We start from the raw sequence: 22,032 nt of genomic DNA, 5'->3' as shown, positions 1-22,032 counted from the left end.
AAAGTTGTAGCTTGCAGGGATTGCTGAAAGAAGAGTTACAGCAAGTAAACTTGGTGACCAAGGTGGTGCGAAGCTGGAAATCTTCTCAGGACAAGAGAAAGAGATCAGAAATGCAACTCTTTGGGCTCAGAAGGTGCTCTGCAGTCAGGTACACTGGGAACTGCTGAGCCGTCTTCCTCATTCTACAAGGATTTCTGCATAACTTAAAATTAATTCATATTCCTCTGCCTTAAATCTAAGACAGGATAAGTATCTCCACCTAGAGAGTGCTTGGAAGTGACAAGAGAATAGCTTTTAGAGATGACACAGTATTCCTAGAAAGGCAAAATAATAGAGCAGCTGCAGAATGGAAGGGATTTTGAGGGGGAAAGAAACAAGTACGCACACCTCCACAGAAATTCAGAGTGGAATGCATTTGAATTCCAGCATCACAGAAATGACAAGATCATAACCCAGACACTTTCTATCAATATCTAAGCAAAATAGCAAAAATAAACAACAGCTCTTTGGTGATTAGAAACAGGAAAACAGAGAATGACGTGTAAAAATTTTTGCATGCTTTAAATCCAGATAGCACTGGATCTATTCTCCAGAGGAGGGATCATCTGCAGAAAATTGCATCCAATTTAAGCAATTCTGGTTCTACATCCAAATCTGGGCACTAAAAATCACAAGTCCTCTAGACTAAAAAATCGTACTGAGATTACATGGTGGTGGTAGTGGAAGGGGTGAATTCTCAAAGTAGGAGTCATTTTGCTTGGCTTCTCTTCTGACTGGAGTAAACAGAGAGAACAACAAACAAACAGCACTATATTTGATAATGCTACCAGACAATCATCCAGATGTACACGCTTCCAGTCACACTAATTAAATGCAGTGTGGAGCCATCCTGGGGAAATTATGTAAGTTCCTTCAGAGTATCACACACTTCTGAAATGCTTTGGTGAGGCTTTACTCTACCTGAGGAGCCAGAATGCTCATCTTCCTTTCCTTTCCTAAGTAATTGGCCCACTTGTAATGATGTAATCCAGTTGAACAGACAGAATTGTGCAAGGAGGCAAAACTTAATTTAAGCAATGGAAAGCAGGAGTTTCAGCTGAGCCATGAAAGAAACAGGGCAAGAATTCATCCTTGAAGAGCAAGTGAGGCACACACAGAGAAATGTTATTTTTCCTGAACGCTCTTCTCCACACAGCAGCTTTTGCCTATAGAGAGAATGTCAGTGGTATGTCTAAAACTGAAGCTACTCAATACATGAAAGCTGAGGGACAGAGAAAAGGGAATAAGTAGCATCAAAAGCCCATTCTCACAAATAGCTAGCTAATAGTTTACTGGCATTAAAGAACATCTTACCCTGGAACACAGTAACAACCCTACTCATAAACCCACTTAACCAAAGTAAGATCGGAGGTTATCACTACACAGGGCACAAAACATAACTGCTGTGGAGTCCAGGAATTGCTGCTGGATTTTTCTTCATCATCAGACCACAGAAAGGACTACACTCTGGAAATCCATTTGGTTCCATTGTCTGAGCATAAGGAAATAGGTTTTCTAGTAAGATAGCATTCTGAAGGTGATACTCTGCATGTTTTAGACTGTCTATCAGCTCTCTAGGAAAATTACTGTGGTACAATGCCTTATCACAGGCAGTATTTTAAAAACTTAAACTGAAGATTGCTTCTAAGTATAATAACCTTCAGCATTCCTGGTAATAAGCATACAGGAAAAGGTAATGCAACCCCTATGTGATACAGCAAAAGTCATTTCACAAATATCTTACAACTGAATGCTTAAATTCTTCTGAAATACTTGGCACAAATGATCAGATTCAAGATCAAAAGCTTAAAACCCAATTCTATATGTGACTCAGCACAAGGTCTCCTCTAAAGCATGGGGCACCAACTCATGTTTCTGATACACAGCTGTGAAAGTGTTTGCAAAGCTGAAATCAGTGAGGTTGGATTACTTAAGCTGGCCCGGAACTCTACCTGGTTTCATGCTTTCAAAAAAAAAAAATCAACAAAAAAAGTAAATTACTTTATCCATATTTAATAATTATGTCTCATACAATAAGCCCAGAAACTTTAACCCTCACAGTAAGATTTATTAAGTACTGTCAGTGATGCATAAGTTAATCATTCAAAGAAAACCTATTCATTACAGAGAGAAATAAAAGAGATGTAAACTCAAAAAAATGAATAAAAAATTGTGCAATAGTAGAGAATATTGTTGTTCTTCTAGAATATTTGCTTTAAGGCAAAAATATGATAGCCTGAATTCTAATAAGATGTGATTAGAGTCTGTGATGTAGGAAGTCCAAAACGATTATTCTTCCTTTAAAAGGACAGACAACACACTACCCTACAATACTTGGTATGTTTCTTCTTGCAGTAAACATTACTAATGCTCCTAGAGAGGGGCTGACCTTGCCAACCAATTACATTATGCTAATTTGTCTGTTACTATAACTCCTACAGAGGCATTCACAGCTCAAAGCAGGACAGAGATTTATATTGTCTCTTCCAAGCTGCAGACTACAAACATTAATCTCTCTTTCTCCTTTCAGTTACAACTCTACATGGCAATATCTACAAGCAGCACCACTGCACATTCAAAGCAACAGTTCCCACCAGCTTTATTCAACTTAAAAGACAAGTCATGGCTGTATCTTGCTCTTTTAATAACTGTCACTCTATCTAAGAAAGCATATGCTTGGTAACAGCTGTTTTCCTATGAAAACATATGGTTTCTCATATGCTTTTGAAAACACCACAGGAATGGATTTGCTTGCTAGACACTAGTGCCATGTCACTACGTCAAGCAACAAAATCATTGAAAGGAACTGCAATATGTTTTCTAAATTATACCCATGTATTACAAAAATAAGTATTGTTTCAAAGCAACAAAAAAGATCATCCAGCTGAAAATATTCAACGTAAAGATAAGGCTCATAATTTAGGAGTTCTGTGCACTACAGTATTACTTAAAGATGGAATCAAAACACTGGTCTTCTACAGACAGGCAGCAAATACCATACTTCACGCAAGTACTTTATGGTACACACTGCATCATGAGAAAGACTCATGAGATCTGCTTCTTTTAACTGCTGGCAAGATCAGAAGTTTCCCTAATATGTTTCGATTGGAACTTAATAAATAGATTATCAAAAACAATTGTGTCACAGCAGTTTAATAAACTACTGTCCATCAAGTAAATGATAGTAATTGACCCTTACATGCTTTTCTCCGTGTATTGATGGTTTAAGAAAAGACATTCTCCTTCATATCTATGGCAAGCTAAGACTGTTTGCAGTCCCAGTTGCACTTCAAAGAAGAAAAAAAGAAGCTAACTTCTTGGGCTACTTTATCCCAGATGTGCACAGTCTTGGGCCAGGCTAAACTGAAAGCTAAATATTTTAGTAAATAAAAGTTGCACTTGTGGTTTTAAAGCTCATTTCAGCAGTAACTACATAGAAACTTACATGCAGAAAGAAAAAATTGAAAGGGTTAAAAAAATTACAGTGAAATTACAGTTTAACAGGAGAGCAGAACAGCCTCCAAACATATCTTCTGAGAAGTTTCTACAGAAATTTCCTTCTGGCCCCCAAAATAACCTCAGTAACCTTTCAGTCTGCAGAAAAGAAAGAAAAAGAATTTCTTTCAACTCAGTTTATGTTCTAAGATCCACATCATCATGAAAATCACCCAAACTGTTCTGTAAGAGCTCCTGAACATACTAGTATCTCTAGGTAGTATTAGAATGCCTGTCATATAACTTGAAAAACTTTACACCTGTATTTTTATGGCAGTTAAATACAAGGTAATGCACAAAAAAAAGCCCCCACCACACTTAAGTGTTACTGTTTTATCATTAACAGTGATTGGACATATATAGAAGTATATACAAATCTGTATTACTGACTTTACATTCCAGCAGCTCACACTGCACTACAGTCTGCCTTTAATGCCCTGCCCCATATTCTGATCAGGACTTTTAAGAAGGTGCTTAAGCACATGATACACAGAGGTCAGGAAAGTCAATGAGGAGCAAGAACTGGTGAAACTACTTGGTCAGACTCAAGTACGGCCCTCAGACATCTGGATCGCTCCTCTCTATTGGTTTAATTCCCTCTGCACAGTCTGTATAAGACAGCGCTTTCTTGTTGGGCCCACATGTTGCTGTATTTAGCACTAGCATAGTGGCAGATATGCAATAAGCCCAGACTGATCTCTGGCTCTTCATCTTCCTTCTAAAAGAAGACAACAACCAAAGACTTCCCAAGTTGCCTGGGCGTAAGGGACATAAGAAAAGAAGTTGATTCCTTGTGCAATTGTTCCTACCAGGGAGGATTTAGTGCAAAGCAACAAACCTATAAAGGCCTTAGGGCGGTGTACAAAAGTGATGTTAGCCAAGGGAGGGAATGAAAAGATACCCACAAAGGTGTTTCACAGTTAGAGAACTGCTTGTGAGCATAGATAGAGACCACAAGAAAATTATAAAACCACCTGTAAATACCAACTTCTTAATACATGCAAAGTGCTCGGTGCTCTCCATTCCAGAAGACAAATGAGAGCATCTTTTGTCTAAGACGACTCTTTCAAGCTCATATGAGCAGTAAGGTCAGAAAGCAAAGTCTGCATCATGGAGTCAAACCATTATTATGTGGCACAAGACAGATCCGCAATCTGTGAGAAGAAGATTCAACACAAGAGCACCATGGAATCAGATTTCCTCTTCTATACATGAAACACGCAGAAAGAAAGGAAACAATAATAATAAATATTTGTTAAATAAATAATAAAACAAGGTATAGCCTGCCATTCAGGATTTTCATAACCTGCCAATAACAACAGTAAACTGACCATTCCTGTTTGACTTAAACTTGTTATCCATAACTCTAGGTCTTCATTAGAAAATAAAAGGAGGAAAAATGAGTTGATTTATGAGATGTACATCTCATCTTTCCCAACATATTGACTAGTTTTGTGTGGTAATAGGTATTTTTGTAAGGCATAGTAATATGAGAAAATTTAAGTGTGTATACAATAAAAGTTACCATTCAGGACATAACACAAATTAATATATATACATATATATATAAAAATATTGTTCACCTACATTTCTTTTCAGAATCAGAACATTAGTTCTTCCATGAAACCACTTAATTTCCTGGTAATGACCAACACATGATATATTTCTGATGTCTCCAAAATTTAATTTTCTACTCATTTTCCAGATGATGAACAAAAGGAAACTGCTGTTGCTGCATAATTAACATAGCTTACACTCCTACCATGAGCAGTGATAGAATCATAGAATCATTCAGGTTGGAAAAGACCTTAAAGATCATCAAGTCCAACCATGACCTAACCATACTACCCTAACTCTAACAACCCTCCGCTAAATCACGTCCCTGAGCACCACATCCAAACGGTTTTTAAACACATCCAGGGATGGAGACTCAACCACCTCTCTGGGGAGCCCATTCCAGTGCTTAACAACCCTTTCTGTAAAGAAGTGTTTCCTAATACCCAACCTAAACTTACCCTGACACAACTTGAGGCCATTTCCCCTTGTATATCTGTACTACCTTTATGAAAAAGTCTCATCTATCAGTTTTCTATGGATGCAGGGATGAATCACACCACGCAGACTCTACCAGGTTCAGCAAAACTCACTCTATGCTAGAAGTGACCTAACACTGATTACTTTACGTACATATATCCTTTGTATTAAGCCATATTTTTAAAATACATAGTAAAAAGAGAGCATAGCCTGAAAACAATTTGTTGCTGAGGCTTTCCAATCAGTTCAATGAGTGCACATGAGAAAAATGTGGTCCCTTCACGAAATTTTTAAAATTATCTATTACAAGTGAAATTTTTAATTATCTCTGAATTAACTGTAAGTGGTGGAAGCCTCTGTTTGATAGCAGAGAGAAGGAGCATTTAAAATTACTGGAGTATTACATTGCTTTACACAGCAAAAGGAGATGAGGGCATCTAGCTAGAGTTGCTCACTGAAGTCAAAGTGATGGGGATCTGATCCAAACAGCATCTGTACAGGCTGCACTTCAAGTTCCTTAGTTTCTCACCTCTTTTACACTTGTATCAGTAGACTTCAAATGCATCAACTTCAGAACAAGCAGAGATTCTGCTGCAACAAAACATGCTGCAGTATTAGGTTAGTAATTTAATCTTGTTGGCAATGTAATAGTTATGGTATAATCCCCTGCATTATAAAAGTAATTGCCATAATCATAACCTACATTCAATTATTTTTCTACAGTGCAGCTGCGGCAGTTTCCCACTCCCAACCTGCCATCCTATCACTGAGGAGACAAGAAGGGGCAGAAAGCAGAGCTCACAAAGCACTGCTACAGTCCATCCCTCTCCCTTTCCTAATAGCAAGTGACTCCCCATCCCAGTTAATAAAGAGCTCCTTGTCCCTCCATTATGGAGTGTAATCTTTAAAAGATTACATTCTCATTTGGGAACAAGCCAAGAGCCAGTGGGAAATTCTCTAGTAAATTGGATAGGGAGACAACAATATGAAGGGCAGCTGGATGAGAGCACATTTTTTTCAGGGCATTCCTGTTCCTCTGGTATTGTTAGAAGTCCCGCAGTCTTGGTTCTTTTCACTGCTGTGTTGTCACGATAATGCTATTCAAGAAGGGGATACGGATTAACTGTTTTGAAGATGGAATGCAAGGAAGTGAATATTGAAAAGCAGTGAGAAAAGAGAAGGAAAGCCCAATTATATTTTTTAAGTCTTACCATCTTACATAAATACAAGGGAAGTGCACTGTGTTGTGAAACACTGTATTAAGTGACTCAACAACAGTAGTAAAATGTTTGGTCTTGTTTTTACTCAGACTGCCATCAGGAAGCCAATTTGAGCCCTCCATCGCTAACAGCATACTGAGAAGCATTTTGAAACATTTCCTTCATTGCTCCTTTTCCCTTGCCTTCATCTTCCAACAGATGCATCTGCTCTGTGGAACCTGTTTTCCACCTCCTACAACCTGCAATCCTGGATGGAGAAAACAAACCAAAACAACATGGGGCAGGCATCCTTATCTCATTTGCATACAGAAGGATGTCAGTGAATGAAAAAGTCAGTGGGAAGTTAATTTTATTGTTCTTTAAAAGTATTTTCTGAGGATATGAGAAAAATTTATGTATGCAGAAGACTGGATATGCACTTCACATTAATTTAGTCAATAACAACGCATATATACTACTACCTCTGTGCCAAGTTTTGTTAGAAAACAAAATCGCAAGAGAAGCTGAAAGAAATTACTTCTTTAATGGAGCAGGTTAATGAGCATTTCACTAGAGAAATAAGTTTTTAATCACAACATGAAATTACAATTAATTATGTTTCAGAAATGGAAATAAATTATTTATTAGAAGGGATTTTAAAGAAGAAAGTTAAAGAAGAAAGTTGCAATGGGAGAGTATTTGAAAGGTCACTTTTATTCTTAGACAGCCGTCAACTAAACTGCAGCTTTCTTCACCTGCAGAGCTCAAGTAACAATAGCTACTTATATTTTATGCAAGGCAGTAAAAAAGATACATTAAAACAGAGAATTGGTTGCAATTTGGGAAGTCCTGATTCAGCAAACTATCTCTATTCAACAAGCCCCTACACACATGCTTGAAGTTAGCCACATGTTTAAGAACTATTGAAGTAGATGGTCTTTGGACTCATTTCAGAAAAGCATTTATGTACACATTTAACTGGCTGAGATGGATGAAGCAAAGAAAGGACACTGGGATAGGGGAAGTGTACCTGAAAAAGATTCAGGCCAAACAATAATTCACAAAATAAGAACTTATGTGCAGAGGCGTAATACACTTAATGGCTTTCCTAGTTTTCCTGAAACATCTATGTTGGCATTCACATCTGCATGAGTTTACTATATTGGAACTAAAAAATAGTATTAATGAGAACTGTGGTAACTACTTGTCATTAGAGAATCAAGCCTTACGTAGATATTATATGCCATGGGATGTGAAGACCTCAGAGATAAGAGTATGAGGAAAATCAAATGCATTTCAAAACAACTGAAAGCAGAAACAACAATATCCCTTCTTTCTCTTTTTCAGAATAATATTCTAATACTTATCAGCTGAACATCTCCATCTCTCCTCTTGTCAAGGGATGCAGCTATACATCTCTATTCAACAGTAAGAGGAGAAACTGACTCAGTTTCCATGAGGCATAATCTCATCATCAAATCATCCACCTGCAGTGCCTAGCAGGCCTCGGGCTGCTCCATATAACTGGCTGTTGAGAGAGGAATTGCTGAACTGTGGGATGGTCCCCAGTTTACCAGACAATGGCTTTTCAGATCAGGACATCAAAAAATCATGCAGCCCTTTGGCAAAGTCAGCAAACTGATCATGCTCCACTCCAGGAACAAGGTGTACTTGGAAATGAACTACAAGGAAGAGGTGATAGCGGCTGTGAAATATGGTGTAACTCTGCTGGTGCCAGTGAATGGGAAACAGGTGAAAATCAGCATCACAGAGAAGTCCTAAGCATCTATGAGTTCTATGATTCTCAAATTTCTTGTTTTTATAGATACTTCTCAGCTCTCCCTCTGTCTAATTGATGTTGCTTTTCCTCTTCTTCATTGTAAATGCTCCTCTCCGTTTTCCTAACCAGGTCCTGACTTCAGGGCAGGAATAAGTCTTTTATATAGGTATTGGTGATCGGTACTTATTTCACGCCTTCCCCCCCTTCAGCAACCTATGCTTTCCTGTCTCCTCTCTCCTATACAGTGTTAGGACATGAGGGAGGACTCCAAAATCAGACTCTACCATCAGTAGGAATGACAGGCAATATATTTTCTTTTCCTCATTACTAGAGAAATTGGGTCTGAGCCAAAGAAAAAAATGCTGCAGATAAAAACACAAAATGAGCAGATGGGGCAGCTTTCTTCCAGGTGCCATAGCTGCACCTCTTCTCCATGAGAGTGGTGAAGCCAAAAGTCACCCAGCTGCCCTTCTGTCCCAACAGCAAGCACAGAGAGCAAAACAAACAAACAAACAAAAAATAAAGGAGAATCTCTCCTCAAATGAAGGAAGGAGAAAGAACAAATCTCTCTTAATGTAAGAGGGCAAGCCACACTGCACACACACATTTACTTTAATGTCTGTTAAGAAGGAGCTGAGTGACCTAATTAGCTAATGACTGTAGGGCACTTTTAGCCTACTGAAAGGTGCCGTGGCGTGGAAGTCAAGAACCTCCATCATCACGTGCATTACACTTGGAGTCTGTATGGCTCAGAGCCTGCCGTAGTCTCTTAATGTATGTCATTTTACGTTGGTGGTGGTGAACTATTTTTGTGTTTGTTCACTTTTTTTTAATGCACTTCCATTTGCAGTTGTCTCTTCAGGTTAGAAATGCCCTTTCTAAGTAAGAAGCAAGTAGTCTTGAGCCCGTGTGTCTTTTCTTCATTGGTGGACAGCATCAAAGGTTTTTACCAGCCTTCCCCCTCACCCATCTCTCAGGCTTTCTAGGAGGAGAGGGAGGAAAACATGCTTGCATGCAGAATATGATTTGTTTTGTGATTGTAACTTGGGCATTTCTACCTGAACTACAGCTTCTTTCAGTTGATATCAGAACAGACCTTTGAAAATGATGCACAGCAGAAAAGACCAACTGCTGTTTGTTGTTGGAGAACAGGATCAAAACAAAATCCATTTCACCATAGTGGGAGGAAGGATTAAAAAAAAACCACAACAAATGAAAAGGGAGAATACAAAGCTTAAAGGTAACAGATTTCCTTAAAATGTACATTGTACATCTTCTACTGAGCCTCAGAAAATTAGAAAAACATTTTTAAAAAGTTTCCAAATAACTTCTGGCATAAAATCAAGAGGGGCAGTAGTCATTTTCCAGAATTCCAAAGAAAGGGGAAAAAAAAAAAAAAAAAAAAGACTTCTCCAGAAGCACAACAATTTTTCTATCCCCACTGAGCATATTTTTCCCTCAAGATGATTTCACTTAATAACAGTATGCTGCAAACAATCATTAGGCAGGAAAAAAAGGGTCAGGACAGGGATAACAAAGATGAAAAAGAAAACTGTTGAGAGTTCACCTCTGCTGTTTATTTTGAGGCACCCTTAGGATTCAAGTGGGACTAGGCTCATTGTATTCAAAGATTTAGTTCTTTAAAAAACATAAACAAAACTGGCAAGGGCCATCAACCACAAAAAGTTCTCCTCGTAATCATAAAATAAGGTCAGTTCTTGTTAATTCTTTTATATGATAATCTCAACTCCTCTATTGATTTTTAGATATTTTTTTAAAAGGTGAAATTCAACTTTCTTAAGACTAATGGCCATTTTCTGCAGGGACAGCTTTTTTTTTTTTTAAAGCGTGCTCATATTTTCTCAGCTTTTTTTTTTTTTTTTTGGCTGTTCTTATCAACTACTTTGAAGCTTTTATACAAATTCTGGCTTAGCACGATCTTCTTAGCAGCCTGTAGTCATTGAAAAGCAAGGCAATAATCCATCTAGGTTTAGGGCATTTTCATAGAAGTGATGCAGAGCTGTGTCAATTTTAATGTTATGCTATGGAGAGTGCATGTAGCTCTCTCCACTTTAGAGGATTAAAAGTGACCTCTCTTACCAAAATCAATAAGGGCAGCTTGCTGTGACTAATAGGTTGTAGAAATTCAAAAGAGGCTGTTTGTAACACTGAGTTCATTCTCCCTGCCCAGACCCAGACTGGCTGGCAGATCTGCACTTTAACACATACATTCACGTGGCAAACTAATGTCTGTTATCCTCCCAGGGACCAAGCAAGCCACACACATTTCAAGGAAGAGAGCAAACTGATATTTATTTGATAAGAGAGGATTTGGCAACTTCTGTAAAGAAGCACGTGAGAGAATTCAGAATAATAGTTAAAATGTTCATTTGTGCGTCCCTGGTATGGTTTTTAAAAGGCCCTGACATATTATCAGGACCTCAGCTAAGTAATCAGATACTTCACATCTCTCTATGAACTGAGATTTTTTTCTCATCTCTGAGGAAAGGCTTTTTCTTCCTTCAGATCTTTGCCTAGCTGCAATAGGCTAAAAAAAATTCAAATTCCATTAAAGTCAGTGGAGCTGCCCCTGCAAGGTATGAGATTATACATCCAGAAGCAGTAATCATTACCTAGTGTGGCACATGGTCAGTTGTTCTGGCTTCTCTTAGCCACTACTCCTTCAGTTACTCTGAAGCACTTCAGATCTAATGGTCAAGTTTGGTGGCTTTTAGTAAGAGAGTAATTTTGTGCAGTACTGAAAGAGAGTCGTGCGACAGGATTCTCACAACTGGTAAGAAGTGAGTTTCCAGTTTCTCATTTTGTAACACTAAAGGCTACCAGAAACTCACACCAGGACCTCCTACTTTACAGTTAAAATACCCCTATTCTCTTGGATGTTTCTAACTTCCAATTTATTTTGCTTGAGGTACAAATTTAAAAAAAAAAAAACTTACCCACAGTACTTAGCATGTAGATATTTTATCCATATAACAATCCCCATCATTGTCTTTATGCCAAAAACACAAGATTTGCCTTGGGGGAGCAAGGGAGAAAAGGGGCTGAAGTGGGAGAAACCCAACTGTAAAGGTTTAGGAGTCCCTACGGAGGTTTATAAATAGATGACTGCCATGTGCAAAAGAAACCCAGTCAGCATTAGAACTCGTTGCTGTTTTAAAGTCTTCTAACTGTGTCCACTTCGACAGTAGACAGAGTTACAAGCAAAAAATAAGTCAGGAAGTTATTAGCATTTGAATTTTGGCAAAATAATAAATATGTAGGGGTATAATCAATAAATAATAGGAAAGATCTGCAAGTGAACCCACCAGTTAATGATAAATAGGACTTGGCACAAAATAACTGCCAATGTGGATCTCATTAGATGGCCATGGAACCTGTTCCTGCAGCAGCCCTTTCTGAGGGAGGGAAAGGTGAGGTAACCAAAATGTCTGCATATCCACCCCCTCACAGCTCTCGAGCTTCAGGATTGCAACCACCTGGGCCAAAATGACAACCTTATGCTGAGTGAAGGCCATACCATGGTTCTCCAGTCTTTAATTGATAGGTTTCCTGTTCTCAGCTTTTGGACCTTTGCTCTGGAATTTTACCTACACAAAGATGACCAAAAACTTGTAGCTCTCCCATTCTCACTGGAGAGTGGGATTTTCTCTCTCCTCTGCTCACCTTTTATTAATGATACCTCTTAAAGAGAGAAGTGCCCCCAAGCAAGCAATATCAGTTAAACAGATAAACAGTTCACACACCAGGCAGGGAGAAGAAAGAGGGGAAGAGACTCTGACTTATTAGACTAGAAACAGACATACCATATTAATACAAGGAATAAGCATATGGTTCTAATAGGCTTTCTTAAAATGATTTATCAGCTGTGATTAAGCCCTCAACCAGCATGTCTATCTTCATAAATAAAATAAAAGTGCACCTTGCTCTGAAATATATCAGCAGTATCTTATTACCTAACCAACCCAATAGGCTGCAGTCCACTTAAAATTTGGCTCTTGGGAGCAGAGTTTGTATTTAATAGCAGAGTGTAAGCTCTAAAGAGATTGCCAAGATTTACAGGCTTTACCTAAAAGATAGACTTACTGAAAACACTACTAGGAGCAAGGTTTATCCCTTCATCATATGCCATCCAGTCCATGCTGCTGAAATCTGAGCATGTACCAAGAAAGCTGTGCCATTAAAAACATTTATAGGAAGACTGAGGCAAAATGCACAACAACTATGCAGTGTTGTTCTGAAGAAAATATCAGAATGAATTCAGGCAGTCTTCCTTTTTTGGGGATAGCCAAAATATACAAAACACAACTAAAACCCAAACATTACAGGAGAGTGACTCAACTTCACTGGGACAGAGACAATATGAAGCAGAAGGAAAGCGGACTGTCCTGACTGAGCTCTGCAGGATGATTCATCAGCTGGAATTCAGAAGAACATGGAAGGATTATGGCTAAGGAGATTTAGCTCAATCAAAAACGTATGCCCTCAGATATTGCCTTTTTTGCATGATATAGGCTGGAAAAACATTCAGGTCTTCCCTCAGAGTATGAGTATCTAAATACAAATATCCATTCAAATACACTCCATTGCAACAGAAGAAAAGAAGACAGACCTGCCTGCCAGCAGAAGATAAAACATACTGACAGAAACAAGCAAAGTTAAAGCCCATTCCTCCAAATATTTTTGCAAGGTCATGTTATGAATTCTGTTGTCTTGGAAGTCTGTCTGCACAGTTCTGTAACAGTTCAGCATGCTAACAAAGTCCCTGGAATAAGTGTCTGAAGTACAAATATATGCTCAAAACATGACTCTCAGAGTCAGTGGACCAAAGTGCCAACTGCAGAATTCCTGTATAAAATATATCACCACATGTCTACCATGAAAGCTCTACAAGTTAAGAAAAGCAGCTGAAGTATAGCAAGCCTACCCATCTGGAGAGAGGAGGAGAGCATTCTTCCTGTCTTTAGCAACACTGAACAACAGCTGATAAATCTTTAACACACATGGTTTGTGCGATGCCCTGTGCTGAGACTGAGGAGATATGGAATCAATCCGAGGCTCTGCCACAGACTTCCTCTGCAATTTTTAGCACATCACTTGAGTCCAGATCCCTTATGGTAGCTCAGTGATTTGCTCCTGCTTTATTTCAGTGAGAGCAAGACACCAAAATGCCTTTGAAGATCCCTATCAATCTTTTGGGGTTATGGTGCTAAAGATATTTAGAAACCAAAAGACACAGAAAACTGCTTGTTTGGTGGAACAGTGGAAGGGACCCAACTCCCTTGGAAATATCACTCAATGCTTGCAATCCTTTCAGGAGCCTGGTGTACCACTATGAAAGACCTCTGGAAAATAAAATCTTCTGCAACCTCGTTTTTCTTAGAAGATAAGAAAAAGAGCATTTCCCTTCTCCATAGGAACGTTGCAGAAGTTAACTTAGGAAAAGGTGACTGTAAACCAACAGTAAACCCAAAAGCAGATCAGTAAGTCTTCTTAACTTGATGGAATTAGCACATACAAAAACCTCAACCCATTGGAAAACTGATACAGGGTGAAAGCATATCTTTACAGTACCTGAATGTACCACGCAGAAGAAATGCTATGAAATTGAGATACTCACTTTGTCACACATACAGATGTTACATTCAAAGTCTGGGAACTATTATACTTCAGTCTGGGGTGATATTTTGGACTTTGAATTTAAGAATTTTGAGTGATCACCTTCACAACAGCTTAACTGATTGATAAAGAAACAGGTTGAAGCTATTACTATTCCTACAACAATGGTACTCTGGCATTTAAGTACTCAAATCATTCCTAGTCTTATTTTCCTTCTGTTATAAGGCCCACCACCTAATATGCTCAATCACAAGAGGAGAATAAGTAGTTAGAAGAAACTTTGACTTGAAAAAACGTGTGATTCTTCTTACATGTTAAGGTAAATGTGTGTATGCATGTTTATGATTGCATAATTTAAAAACTATTAAGAAGTATTTAAACACAGGCCTTTGTTTTCTTCTGCTGTACAGCATGTCAGTCAACGAGAACTGAAAAGTGTTCTGGAAGAAGGTTTATGAGTTTGTTGGTTTGTAATATTTCATGAGTGAAATACAGCTGTTTCTAAGCGCTTGTCTCTGAAATGTGTACCAGCACAATATTCTTGTTTTATCTCAACCAGTCCCTTAGGGTTTTAGCATATTTGCAAGGTAAGAAGGGAGCCAATGGGATTGCTGTAGAGGCAGGGCACACGCTAAGAACTTATACCATTCTTCATCAGCACGCTACAGCATTGACACTGCCACCCACAAGACCATACTTAAAAGGAGTTCAACTTACAGATATCTTATGCTGCAGTGTTAGAAAACTGAACCAAAAAAAAAAAAAATGTTCTTAAAACATGGCTCTGTGCTTTAATCTCATGAACGTATTCAACCATAATTTATTTCTCCACTGGACTATTTCATTTTGCTGATACTTCTCTAGCAGCAAGGTGCCTCCAGGGGAACAGCATGCCTAGAACAGGAGCATTAAGCCAAGCAGAAAACTTGCTGGCTATAAGCTTTCTGAACTGGCTGTGAACTTCCCACATTATAGTCTAACTCTATATGTGAATAGTTGTTTACATGTTATCTTAATGCTCTGAATACCGATTAGAAGATGGCAATATGGCAGGATAAGCCTTCACAAGCAATGCATGCAAATTCCAGCAGGAGTTAGAATGTTTCTTTAAAAATACTTTCATGTTGAAAACATTCAACTCACTACTTCTAAAGGTTACTTTATGTGATATTCTACATGCTACTCTGAGTGTGATTCCATTCTTGTTCCGCGCAGGAAGGCGAGGCATGATGCATTTTAATAAAGCAGGTCCAATTGTTCAGAAATGAATCCTGACCCCTCCCATCCTTGACAATTCCCTCAGACCCAAACTTAATGCTCAAGGCATGATGCGACAGGAGCACCTATCCAGCAGCAGAAAAGGCCATATTTGCAGGTAAAACCCATCACAAGTTCCTTAGATACTTAAACGCTCAGAGCAGTGTAAGCCTAAAAAAGGCAGCCAGAAGGAAAAGGTGCCAGCATATTCTACCTTGTTGACTTGGGTTGCAAATTTTGTCTATGGCAGAGCTGTCAGTGCTGCAAACCTCAAGCTCCTAAGAGCTGTAGTATTTACTCTTTTGAAGGTGGAAGCTTTATAGCTTTTACCTATATTATTTTCAGTAGTGAATTTGACAACATGCTTGTATCAGAAAGAGTGCTGTTAAGATAATGCAAAAAGCCTCTCCCGTATGATTAGCAACATATTTATTTCTAACCTACAGCACTCTTTGCCTTCAAGCATTGGGTCTTTCTTGGAAGAGACCTTGTGCTAATATTGTGGTATGGGTAATCAAAGTGACAAAACAAACTGACAGCCTCACTTCATAGAATCGTTAAGGCTAGAAGGACACATAAAGACCATCTAATTCCAACCACTTGCAATGGGCAGGGTCACCTTCCCCTAGATTAGGTTGTCCAGGGCCCCATCCAAACTGGCTTTGAACACCTCCAGGAACAGGGCATCCACAGCTTCTCTGGGCAGCCTATGCCACCACCTCACCAATCTCTGAGTAAAGAATTTCCTCCTAAATTCCAATCTAAATCTTCCTTCTTCTAGTTTAAAACTACAGACCCTTGTAAAAAGTTCCTTCTTGTCTTTCTCATTTCAGATCAGGTCCACAGGATCATCATCATCACTATTACTTAAGTCCACTCAGTCCCTAAGCAAAAGACTAATCCAAGTGTATTTTAAAAGATGATCTTTCATAGATGAGCTTACAGTCTTTGTAGGTAAGACACATCAAGTATGAGAGGCAGAAAGAGACACTACTCCCACTTTACACAGAGAGACAGTGATTTGTTCCAGGTCAAACAGCTGGGATATTAATGCACATGCTTTTCCCCTCAGTACCACCTTTCCCAGAAAGGTACTGTAATGGAATGTACAGCAGTGACAGCACAGCAGCAAGATCCCAGGCTGCAACAAATGAAGATCTGCTAAAATGCAACAGCTATGGGCACAGAAATAAAGGAAAGAAGCCACTCACCTTCAGACCTCAGGTACACAGGGATCTCCAAAGAGATACCCTTGCCTCCACTGCCAACCCTTAAATAAGGTCTGGGAAGAGGTTGATACTGGCTCACTCACGTGCATTGCTTGCACCTGAGCTCCCCTGGGTTGGCCCCACCTTCCCACCAAGTGCTCAATCACTGGTTTCAGCTGTTAGCCTTTCTGCTACAGGTACACACATTGTTCCTAGAAGTGTTTGCTCAGCACTTCACAGCTAATTTGGATTGTCACCAGCCCACATAACCAACTTAATCACAACAAATTCTCATGGAGTACCCATGGGCTCCCGCTTCTTCAAAATTAAAAAAAAAAAAAAAGAAAGAAAGAAAAAAAAAGAAAAAAAATGGAAAAAGAGGCTAACTGGATTGTATCTTTGAGTTCCCAAATGATGACTCCCAAGGAAGGAAAAAAAAAAAAAAAAAGTGTTTTTCTCTTACAAGATTTCAGTGTCATGCTGTGTGCTAAGCCACAGTGATATACTAAAATAAACAAAACTTTATTTCAGAGTGCAAAGAAATTAACCTGACAAAAATATTTTTACAAGACTTTTCTATGCCATTAGTAAGTTTTCCATGCTGCTGGTATTGATCTCCACGCACTGGTTGGTCCATGAGGAAAATACTACTTTGCACTTACCCCAGGTACAGGCTGCTAGAAGCATTTTGTTAGCAATAGTTACAGAGGAGACCCTTTTGGTTTGTGGCCTTTGTCTCCTGCATTTGCATAAAGCCCTGCTGGGGCCCGCTTCAAATTCCTATCTGTCAGTTGGTAATGTAAGAATGAACATACAGCAGACTAATTGAAAACACAGAATGAATGTTACAGGTTAGCTAGCCAATGTGAATTTAGCCTTTCTTTATATTTTTATTTAAACGATTTCTCCCTCCTCCCATCATCCGTTTGCACCCTTAAGATCACCAATGGCAGCTGAACGCATTGGTAGAAAGAGTGCAGAATAGGACATCCAGAGGCCACTAGACACCTAGTATCATCAAGTAACCTGATGCCCTTTTGTAGGCTTTAATCACATTATGCAACTACTTTTTGTGAGCTGAAATGGACTCTGCAACACCAAACCTCATAATTTACAGCTAGTTGCAAAAAAGTTCACATCAATAGATTTCTACGTATTTCCAATTCCCAGGAAAAAGTGCAATACAGAAAGAACCACCTAGGAATCCTCTTCAGTACTGATAATTTGCAGATATGTAGGAACATACAGACGTTCCTTGATGTTGGCCAGTTCTCCCCTCTGCAGCACACAAGAAACAACTATAATTTATAATTAGATACATGTATTATATTGCATTTCCTCACATTCATCATATGCATAAAGCTGTGAGGGTCAGTGGTTAGTCTAGAATATTTTCCCAGCCTTTGACCACAACTTGGACTCATATTTGGACTTCCTCCTTGCTCATCTTACTATGTCACAGTCTCTCTCCTCTTCTCTTTTATCTTCCCCAATCTCCCTCCTTATAAGCCACAAATTTCTAGATGTCCTTCCCATATTCTTGCTATATACCTCCTTTTCCTTTCTTTATCTCTGCAACCAGTGATCCCACTTCTTCCAAAAAGCCCTCTAAGGCCTTCACTTAGCAGACATCAAAGTATTTCAAAGATCCCTAAATGCAGGTACCTCCAGATTTCACAATCCCCAGCATCGACTCAGGCACACGTCTCACATGTATGAATTTTGAATTGGACAGCAAAGCAAGTGAAGCAATACAGCAGCTACAAGAAGCAACACCTATATAGGAAGCATTTGCAGCTGGAGACACAGACACATGAAACTAACACTGAGGCATGCACTAAGGAGAGGTGCCTTCTGGCTGTAGCACCATAGCTGCTGTGTGACCTTCTTTTCCTACTTTTAGCCTATGGTACCAGTTAATGTTTAAGTTAGACAAACAGAGATTACTGTGAGAATTAAGTCAAACAACACAACGTCCAATACCTGGAGAACCTCAATGGCAGGGGACATAGAATATGAATTTCCAAGTGCTGAAGAAAGGAGAGGAGGGAAAACAGAGGCACAAAAGGCAACACTCTGATAGGGAGGCACTGGGCAGCTTGCTTAGGGACGGCAGAATGGAAGAAGGAATCAATATGCTCCTGTGAGAAGCCCCACATGAGTAATGTGTTTCAGTTCTCAGAAGCAACCAGATCGTCAGATGCTTAGTTGAAAAGTTAAAACTTCATGAATTACCTCTTTGCTCTGTAGTGCACTGAGCTATTTCACAGTTCCTTGAAAGTTTTAACATCTCTTTAGGATGCCTCAAAACACTGTCACAACCTTCAGGCACATAAACATCCATAACCTCATAGAAACTGGCCTATATGAAACTCAACATGAACTTATAGACACTAAAAGTAATAGAATAACTACTTCAAAATTGATACATTATCTACTAAGTTAAATTCCCATCCCCCAACCCCAGCATGAATACTTTGTGATAAATAAAGACACACAACAAAGCTGGCAACAATGACAACTAAATCCAAGGATCCACTGTGATGCAGAGGAAAAAAATCAACACTGCTTTTTAAACCAAATGTCTCCTCATAATCCGCACTTCCCTGTAATGTATTTCAGCAAGTCTGCAATCCTCACTTCAAAAGATGATATAATTTTCCCAAGCCTCTCCCTCAAGAGGTGTGTGGTTTTTATTATAGTTTACTTAAAAGCAGAGACTTGGAATCAAACGCTGGCAAACACATTACACACTTTTAGAAACTTAATGCTGGCGTTTCTTTTTGTTGGTTTGGGGTTTCTTTTGTCAACTGTTAAGATCGTCTGAAAAGCATGTCACAACTTTAGAGTGCCACCTAGTTTCTAACCCAAAGGTTATGAGCTGGTAACAGAGTTCAGTCTGCTTTCACCGTGACTGTTAAGGGGAGGGAAGGTTCCGCCTGCTGACACTCACCCTTTTGTTGTTTTCTTCTTCTTGTGCCTTCCTAAACTCGTGCTCTAAGGAGCAGTCGATGTCGTTGAAGAGGCCCACTTCCTCACAGTTCTTCAGAAAGCGTGTCGGTGTAGGAGTCTGATCTGAGAATATGAAAAGAAATGATTGCTGATATTTACTACTTGAAGTAAAAGGAGACAGTCTGCCAGAAAAAAAAAAAGAGAGAGAGGTTCTAGCTAACCTTTCCAGGCTGCCCCACTCCTACCGCACCATCATTAAAAGCAAACCACACAGCACTGAAGTCTGACACTGTGCACTGCAGACAGACAACTCTTGCCAGCAGTGTCTGAAAGCCGGCAGCAGTCATCGTTCAACCAGAAAGAAAACAGGCCAGATTTTCACAGAGCATGTAACACAAATGTATATCCTTAACATGTGGAAATGGTCATTATAACTATGCATAAACCTCCAATAAAAGGTGCGTGCAAAACAGCGCACAGACCGCATTATAATGCACATTTACACTGCAGCATGCAGGTAACTGTGGCAGACATGCACTAATTCATGCCCTCAGAGCTTGAAAAAACACCTCCAAAGAGCACGTACTCTGAAACACATGGGGTGTTAGCCACGGTATGAAGTTCTGCTTCTAGTGCAATTTTCAAAGAAATGAAACAACATCAAGGAAAAATAAACTTTGACCACAAATAAGCATCCACATCTGTTTTATACCTAAAAGTTGTTGATAATATATATAAACTATGAGATCTGGACTTTTCTACATCTCTAGGAATTTTTTTGCCCTCCCAAAAAATCCGGGGAAGGATAAGATTATTTTGCATCTCACAGGCTGTAGGGACTCAAGCAGGTTCATGGTTTTCATCCTTCTTTTCAAAAACCTGCAGGACAGATGAGTGCCCTGTAGAGCACTGCTTGAGCAGTGGCTTTGGCTGGTCCTTGTCCAGGATATGAAAGATCAAGCCCAAACCTGGGAACCATCGACTCTTCAAAGACCAGCTCTGAGGCAACACCATTTAGTCTGAGGCAAGTTCTTCTCTACTGCACATCAGCATCCACCCAGAACTACAGTACAGAACCACGTTAACAAAAGCTTATTAACAAAACCTCCTCTTGCATGTTTGTTTCTTATTCTCAATTCCATGTTCCAGCTCAAACTGCTTTGTAGTACCTAATTTTATGGAAAGACTGAGCTGTCTTCAAAAATCAACTTCTGCATAGTCATAGACAACTACCCTATTGTCTGAAACTCATTCTTTAAAGAATGAAAACTGTGTCATGCTAATCCCAGTTGCCTATACCGGGCCAATTCTGACCTCAGAAGAAAGCTTCCCACTTCAGTGAGCACTGGAAGAAAAATTTAGTTTCTTGCACCTAGCTAAGCTCAATCAAGTTCCAGTATTTCATCACTACAGGGAACAGTTACCAGACACAATAAACATCACATGATCAGAATAGAAACACACAGCAATCCCTAAACAAAAGGCAGCAGAAAAGGAATGCATTCAAGAGGAAATGCTGTTTCCACTTGGAAACTAAGTGATTAGGATCCATCTTCTCCCCTATAAAACCACAGTGAAGCTGATTTCCACTTGTAGAAGGCATGGTTCTACAGGCTTGACTTTCTTAAGTAATATAGAGGCTAACACACTGGTTTGCATTTATATTTTTGATGGAACCAACTGAGATAACACAAAAGGCAAATCCTTAATGTTAAAATTCTGGTTTATTTCTTTTGGCTTGAGCATTATACTTGTGAGCGTAAAGGAAACAAAACTCAAGTGTTTGGGAATGTACACATATTTATCTATTAGTTTTCACAGGTTTTTTGTTTGTTTGTTGTTGTTGTTGTTGTTTATTACTGTATTACCAGGCAGAAGCACAAGACTTTCCAAGAATCTCACAAGAACTCAGCATAAGGAGCCAAGCCAACGAGGTGCTGACACCATGGAGCCTGAGGGTACTTGGCACTTTACAGATTCATACCCTAAACTGGGGGTAACCTTACTGATCTCAGTAGATTTTCACCAGGAATGCCTTTGGACTTTGGACTAGAATTTGCAGTGGAAGTGAAGTGTACTGTAAAGAAGGAGAGATAGACCAAGTATTACTTTAGCAAAAAAACATGATTGCTTTGTAGAAAAAATACAAAAATAATCTTTGCCAAGTCTGACATAAAGGGCATGTAGGTATTTGAATGTGAGGCAAATACATGAAACAACTTATTTTTAGAAGTGGCATATTCATATCAAATAAGTAAGGTATCATTTTCATGACTGAGATGAGAAACCAAGGTTTCATAATAAATAAGCTGATAGCACCACATCCACCAAAACCAAAAATCCTAAGTTCCTCTGTAGTTGCTTAAGTTCAGATATATAGATATATAAATTTCTGTGTGTGAGGAAGGGGAAGGAGGTGCATGGTATCTAT

The 22,032-nt window shown here is 39.1% G+C and overlaps 1 protein-coding gene across 2 annotated transcripts in view; it reads right to left on the bottom strand.

Moving 5' to 3' along the window:
- The window catches only part of CREB5 (cAMP responsive element binding protein 5), a 251,008-nt gene that overhangs the window by 181,801 nt on the left and 47,175 nt on the right, over positions 1-22,032 (bottom strand). For both annotated transcript variants that reach the window (XM_015281825.4, XM_040695558.2), the window contains exon 4: positions 19,603-19,724. In XM_015281825.4, the coding sequence (XP_015137311.3) occupies positions 19,603-19,724 (122 nt within the window). The remainder of the gene's footprint in view (positions 1-19,602; positions 19,725-22,032) is intronic.

Source organism: Gallus gallus, chromosome 2 (genome assembly GCF_016699485.2).
Source record: "Gallus gallus isolate bGalGal1 chromosome 2, bGalGal1.mat.broiler.GRCg7b, whole genome shotgun sequence".
Classification (NCBI taxonomy): domain Eukaryota; kingdom Metazoa; phylum Chordata; class Aves; order Galliformes; family Phasianidae; genus Gallus; species Gallus gallus.
This window is presented reverse-complemented; position numbering and strand designations above follow the sequence as displayed.